General features: G+C 31.3%; 1 protein-coding gene across 1 annotated transcript; it reads left to right on the top strand.

The window, feature by feature from the left end:
• Window positions 1-345: 345 nt before the first annotated feature.
• Window positions 346-6,874, top strand: LOC114425393 (probable serine incorporator). Its single transcript, XM_028392312.1, has 13 exons — window positions 346-821; window positions 2,280-2,599; window positions 3,153-3,226; window positions 3,380-3,539; window positions 3,858-3,882; window positions 3,976-4,065; window positions 4,203-4,374; window positions 4,463-4,536; window positions 4,766-4,835; window positions 5,248-5,319; window positions 5,399-5,532; window positions 5,942-6,015; window positions 6,356-6,874. The coding sequence occupies exons 2-13, from the start codon at window positions 2,392-2,394 to the stop codon at window positions 6,409-6,411; spliced, it is 1,209 nt and encodes a 402-aa protein (XP_028248113.1). The 5' UTR covers window positions 346-821; window positions 2,280-2,391; the 3' UTR covers window positions 6,412-6,874.
• The last annotated feature ends 427 nt before the right edge of the window (window positions 6,875-7,301 follow it).

The raw sequence follows: 7,301 nt of genomic DNA, 5'->3' as shown, positions 1-7,301 counted from the left end.
TTTTTTCAACTACTTCAACAATTAATTTTATCAAACACTTATGATTTAATAAACTAACTTAAAAGTTTTCCACCACTAATTTTTTTTTCAATTAATTTTGTCGAACATATATAGTCTAAATAGTTTTCAAAAAATTTGTTTATTAAATAATCAAACAAACTTTTTAGTTAAAAAAAAAGTTAAAAACTAGTTAAAATATCTTACCAAACATAATTACAATGCATTAAAAATCATAGTTGCTTTTATTTATACTAACCGTACATGAAAATTAGATTCCTGAAAAAAATACGTATATGTGAGACAAAATAGTTGAAGTGGGGGAATAAAAGGAGTTAATGTAAAAGAGTTGTGTGGAGAAGAATAGTTTACCGTGAAAGGCAGAGCAATTGGGAGGGGAAAGTGCATTGAAGCTTAGCTTAAGCTTACGGCGGGAGAAATAAAAGAAAGGAAGCAAAAAAGCTAAGCAAAACCACCGAAAAGCAACATCGCCACCTATATGTCGCTGTCTCACAACAAGTCTAAGTGTGTCTCTGAGAGAGAGAGACATCTTTATCATCATTTTTAAACACACCAACAACACATGTTGCACCACCAACCATTCTCTCTCTCTCTCTCTCTGTGTTTTCTTGTTTTTATTGTGTCTCTCAATGAGAGATTGTAATGGAAAAGGATCATCAAAGTCTGTCCAAGGAACATAGTGACTCTTCAGTGTGTTGTTGGCTTATAGGAGTAGTACTTATTCATCATCTAACTCCTTCAATTCTCTTCTCCAATGATTAACTCCTTCTTCAATTCTCTTCTCCAATGATTTTGATCTTCAGGTACATATATATTGCTCATCACATTTTTTTTTCCATTTGTTTCATTCTTCAACTTATTGATTCTCATTTATCGATATCAACCCCATTTGATGCTTCCAAATTAATTAACGATTCCATTAATTTTTGCAGTTTTTTTTTGCCTTTGAAATATGAATTGTTACGTAGTTTCATTCTTAGCATATATTCTATTACTATATGATCATGTTTTGATAGGGATATTTATTTGCTTTTGTTTTTCTCTTTAATTAATATTCTTCGATGATCAGTATTTATGCTGTTTGTGTGTTCATTGAATCTTTACCATTCTGATGAATGATTACTTTATTATAAGTATTATAAATTATAGATTATATAGTTTTAATATATACACACATACGTGTATGGATTATGAAACTGATGAACACATGAGTGTGATCGATTTCTTGTTTGCCGAGAAAATCACAAAGGGAAATAAACGAAAAATTGGACGCTTACTTCGAGGTAAAGAATAACGAATATCACTCCAATTGTTCTGTTCTGATTGATACTAACTTTGAAAAATTCAGCAAAAAAAAAAACTTTGAAAAATCTCTCATAGAAAAGTATATATATCGGTATTTTCTTTATTTTGTTTTTTTATTATTTTAAAATTGACAAGTGTGATCAATTAAATTATTTATAGTTTAAAAATGTTGTTGGTGAAATTAGTTATTAAATTTTCAACTTATAAATAATATGGTTAACAGTTGTTAAACTCATTTTTTTATACGAAAAAGTAATTTTACACTTTTCTCTTTCTCTTATTTTTTTTCTCTCCATAAACATCTCTTTAGCACTGCGAAGGGAAATCCAATATCACGATAGTTACAGCAAATGACGTGAAAAGTTCTTTCACTTTCTTCTAACAAATAAAAATTAAAAGGAAAAAAAAATATGTTAAACTGTAGCCAGTGAAGAAGGTGGAGGTCAAAATAACAATCTAAAGAATTTTTTTTTCGAACTTAAAAAAAAAAAACAATGCTTTCGTGAAACATACCGTTTTCCACTTGAAGAAAAAGGTGGAGGTTTCGAATTCAATGTACCACAGGTAAGACTTTAAACCACCAAGGAATGTTCTATTGAATATCTTAGTTCTTACAAATTGATATAAATTTTTGGTTGATTAAAGTTATTAGAGTAGGAGAGAGGAACATACACAAGAGGGAATTTTAAATGTTAATAATATGGTAGGCATACCAAAATAATTGGGGTTTAGCATTTTTGTCTATGATGATAGGTAAGATAATACTTGACCAAAAAAGAATCTACGACTACTAGGACCAACTAAACTAACTATTATTATTCTCATGGTTACGTAAAGATAAAGTGATCCAAAGAAGGCTAATTGTTGGTTCTTATTTAAATGTTTTGTTTCATTCGAGGCCTAGATGAATGTGACGAATTTTGAATGCTAATGGCGAGACTTTTGATGCATTACAGTGCAGAGGAGAAGAATAGAAGAAGATCTTGATTAGGGTTGTGGAGCCCATTTATTGTCTGTGATCCATTCATGCACTGTGGAACATTGATTTTTTGAAGAGTAGATGCCTAGATGGAGACTGGTGAAAACAACAGTACTAGTAGTAGTAACCAAAGTTGTGCAGTGATGAAGGATTCTAAATGGTACACTCAATTCAGAAATGTATCCAATCCTTGGATGGCAAGATATGTGTATGGCTTGATTTTCCTAGTGGCCAATCTGTTGGCATGGGCTGCCCGTGACGAACTTTCTAGTCTTAGTGCTTTAACAGAAATGAAGGGTAAGATTGCTTTAATCCTTTATGAACTTTCACATCCCATCACCATAACATTTAGGTTTCTGCTTCTACTTTCAAATTTGACCATGTCAATGCCTTAAGTATGATAACAAGATTTTAAATTGTGGTCGCGATTGCAGTTTCCTCTGAATCCTTAATATTGTGGAAACGACAACAATTGCTGTCATGATGATTCTAAAAACTTTGACCTTGTGACTGAAATTGCTATCACAGATCATTTTTAAAACCTTGGGCTCTTATATGCATATAGGGTGTTGCATTTTCATGCAATAGAATACTAACAATTTTTTTTACAATGAAAGTATCGAATTTTGAATCTAAAACCCCATCCAAATTATGTGAACCCTCCACCCCTATTCTATTGTTGGCTGAAATTTATTTAAGGCGCATTAAATTAGTTTTCAGTTAAAGAGTTTCAATAAATTTCAACGTGCCTTAAAAACAGTACCACAGTAAGTACATTATTAACATTTCTAGCATAATACTATTCTTGTGTTGCCAATAGCTTCAATTCTAACGTATATTGAACCCGCAGGGTTAAAGGGATGCAAGGTTGGAAAAAACTGTTTGGGTGCAGATGGTGTTCTGCGTGTGAGCATGGGTTGCTTTGTATCCTTTTCAAAATTAAATATTTATATATGCATGAAATCTGGTTGTCAAAGCCTCTGTACAATAAGGCTTATTAAAAAAGAAAAAGAAAGACCATTATATGAATCATTAATCAAAATATATATTCAGTTTTCAACCTTAATTCTTGATCAGTTATTTTATATGATAATGTTTTGGTCGACTGCTGGCACTTCTAAATTGAAGGAAGGCAGAGATGAATGGCACTCTGGATGGTGGTTAGTGAAGATTGTTGTCTTGGTCCTTGTGACAATATTCCCATTTTTACTTCCTTCTGAGTTGATTGATCTCTATGGTGGGTAAATTGGGTCTCTGAAAAAGACTCCAAGTATTAATGCTTCCTCTTTGATAGTACAGAAAATGTTGCTTACATATAACCAAGTGCTCTTAGGACATTGATTAAGAAACTAAAAGCAGAAATTATTTTATTGGGATACCTAAAATTATATTGCTTATAACTTTTTTTTAAGTTCTCATATGATTTTCACATAAAACATTTTTTTTAGTTCCTAATCGAATATCGTAAGGATATCGTAAGGATATTGATTAGCAAAGAACCATAATTATTACCTTGTTATTCCTCTAACACATTTATTTATTTATTTATTTGCAGGACAGATTGCACATTTTGGTGCTGGGTATGTGTTTTTGCATCTCCACTAAATGATTTCAGCATATCTTTGTTTTAAACTGATCTATGAGTGTTTTAATTTTCTCTGTATCTTTTACAGGGTTTTCCTCCTAATTCAACTAATAAGCATAATCAGCTTCATTAACTGGTTGACTGATTGTTTTGGCTCTGAAAAATATGCAGAAAGATGGTATGAATTTTTTAATTAAATTAATTATGCATATTTTTAGTTCATTTTTTAAATTCAATTTTCTAAACACCTGTATATTAAACAAAAAATAGTACTTCCTTTTATGTTTACATTATTAATATTCAATTTTTGTGCAGCCAAATCCAGGTGATGTTATTTGCAACTATTTCATATTTTATCTGCTTGGTGGGGATCATTTTGATGTACATTTGGTATGCGCCACAACCATCTTGCCTCCTCAACATTTTCTTCATCACTTGGACCCTAGTGCTTCTCCAACTCATGACAAGCGTATCTCTTCACCCAAAAGTAAGTACTGTTAATTTGTTGGCTTTTGCATGCTCACCTTACTTTATCTTCCATCATAACTTTATGTGGAATTAATGTCTCTTCATAGGTGAATGCTGGCATTTTAAGTCCAGGGTTGATGGGGCTCTATGTTGTCTTCCTTTGCTGGTGTGCAATTAGAAGGTAGGGCCACCAATCTTGTCTTTACTTTTGGACTTATATTGATAACTTATTTGATATAGCTGTCTAATGTTTAGAGAATTTTCTTTTCAACATAAGAAACTTGGATGTAAAATCAAACCATTTTTTTTAAAAAAAAAACATTGTCCATTTATTGCTTTTGTTATCCTTCTAACTTAATATTGTTTTCATTTCCTTGAATTTGAGCTTTAGAACTTATTTGTGTATGCAGTGAACCTGAGGGAGCTGAATGCATCAGGAAGTCAGAATCTGCAAACAAAACAGACTGGCAAAGCATCATTGTAATATTTATTATTTCATGTTCAAATGAAATTTGGACTTAATGTTTGAATTGTTCTTAAACATGATAATTGTGAATCTACAAATATTTATGTTGATCATGTATTTTAGCATCTTGTCGCTTGTTAGTAGTTTTCCCTGCTATTAATATGCAAAAGAGAAAAGGATGCTATTCCCAGAAAATATAATTATTTCATTATCATGAAAACTAATATGCAAGTTTTAAGATTTGATTTTTTTTTTCTTTTCAATTTGGATCTTCTCATGTTAAAAAGAACATTGTTATGAAAAAAAATAAAAAGGCGCAATAAAGAAATTAGTGAGAGGATCCAAATCTTTTTCTTTTTCTTTTGGCTTTTGTTCTCATCAAACATTCTTTATTATTGGCTGACATTTGACAATGACTGTTGGCAGAGCTTTGTTGTTGCAATACTAGCACTTGTTGTTGCAACATTTTCTACCGGCATAGATTCCAAATGCTTTCAGGTTAGTTACAAGATCTAAATTGAACTTAATTGAATTTTAATATCAGGTTCTCCAATGCATATCTAACAAATCCTTACAGTTCAGGAAGAGTGATCCACCAGCAGAAGATGATGTTCCATATGGTTATGGTTTCTTCCACTTCGTTTTTGCCACAGGAGCAATGTACTTTGCAATGCTATTGATCGGATGGAATAGTCATCATTCTATGAGAAAGTATGATCCCATCTTGCACTTGGTTCATAACATGTTATGCTCATCTTGTTTAGATATCTTGTTTTGCTTTGTCACCCAAAATAAAGGACATATTTCATTTCTAGTTATTAATTTCCAAACTATCATATATAAATCTAGATGCCACCTAATTCAATTAAAGTGGTACATCATGAAGTTTGAGAAGTTATCCTTTGTGTGACATAATATCATTCTGGATCTGATGAGCACTTTATTATTATACTAAAATAGTTGTCAGCAATGTCCTGTCCAAAAAATTTGCCTAGTTGCTCACTTATATTATATGTGCTAGTAGCAAGTTTTTTTTGAGGTTGATTATGTCTTAAAAGACTTTAATTGAAGTCATAAATTATGTGAAAATAAGATGTATAATAACTATATTCTACTGCAGATGGACAATTGATGTGGGATGGACCAGTGCATGGGTCAGAATAGTAAATGAATGGTTGGCAGTTTGTGTCTACTGTAAGTTAATTACTGTATTTTCCTACCCCTTAAACTAGGCTTAGCATGAAGATTTGAATTTTATCTAAAGCTTCATGAGAAAAGAGGAACTTCACAAATCACTTTTTAAAACATTCTTTGTTATTGGGTGAAATACATATGGGAACCATTGAATTGGGAATGAGATCTATTAAATTGAAGTGTGTGACTCACATTATTATTGAGATGAACACAAATATCACACAATAACAAAGAATGTGTACTGCTAGTTTGAAAATTTTAAACTGAGAGAGTAGTGACTCTTAATACAACACGTTGTGTGTAAATTTATTGAACAAAGGAAACATTTGTGTTTTCACAGTATGGATGCTGGTAGCTCCAATCATATGGAAGAGTAGACATGCTGATTCTACATGAGAACTTCCCTGTTATCTCTATTCTGGTTTGAAATTGTGAGGATTAAGATCTTAAAATGCCACATATATTTGCTGCACATGTAGTGGACTCCTCCAGATACTGCTCTTAGGAAAAAGGAATCAACACCCTGCAAATTTGATGTCAGAAGCAATGGTTCTGCCAAAAATGCACATAAGCTGTTGGGTTTGTTACTTGAAGCTACACAGTACCTGTTCATTTATCCCTGATCACTGAAGGAGTATAAAGTAACTTAACAACCATTTAGAGGATGCTCATCAGAAAGTTCATTCATGATTTGTCAATTTATCAGAGTAATTTTGTTGTGAGTGAATCATCATATGTTCAACATAAGGTAAGCAGTGTATTACCATTTGTCAGTGACAAATAATATAGAAGTCACAATCAATGAAACACCGAGTCTGAGTTCATTGTTTTTTCTAATATATTTATTTGTACCATGTTCGATCCGTGCTTTGATTTTTTTTTACATAATTTATTGTTAAAGTAATCATTTATGAAGTATACTTTAAAGTATCTTTTGGATTAAAATGGTGCCTAGATTTGCAAAATAAGCGACTTAATTAATTTCTTGTTGCGATTTCTTGAAAAACCAATTTCAATAACATCTTTGGCAGAAATAACGCGATTATCTCTAAAGTAAACAAGGGTATTCCTCTTTTAATATTTTGTCAGGTGAAATCATAATATGTTTAATAAATATTAATAAACTTGTACTCGTCCACTTTATAGGCAAGTTCAGTTTCGAAAAGTCTCGTTTTTTTTTTAAAAGAAAACATAAGATCAAATGATTTTAATCCATCAATTTTAATGATTTTACCTTCACTTTTTTCTTTCTTACAAAATAGTTCTATAATTTTTTTCTCTCATAC

Source organism: Glycine soja, chromosome 9, assembly GCF_004193775.1.
Source record: "Glycine soja cultivar W05 chromosome 9, ASM419377v2, whole genome shotgun sequence".
NCBI classification, from domain to species: domain Eukaryota; kingdom Viridiplantae; phylum Streptophyta; class Magnoliopsida; order Fabales; family Fabaceae; genus Glycine; species Glycine soja.
The sequence above is the reverse complement of the archived record's forward strand: the minus strand, read 5'-3'. Positions and strand labels throughout refer to the sequence as shown.

What these genes read in the sequence shown, in the direction of transcription:
- LOC114425393 (XM_028392312.1), top strand. Translation starts at nt 2,392, where the DNA reads ATGGAGACTGGTGAAAACAACAGTACTAGTAGTAGTAACCAAAGTTGT. An exon ending in AGTCATCATTCTATGAGAAA is followed by an intron (nt 5,533 to 5,941) that starts GTATGATCCCAT and finishes ATTCTACTGCAG; the next exon opens with ATGGACAATTGATGTGGGAT. An exon ending in GTTGGCAGTTTGTGTCTACT is followed by an intron (nt 6,016 to 6,355) that starts GTAAGTTAATTA and finishes GTGTTTTCACAG; the next exon opens with TATGGATGCTGGTAGCTCCA.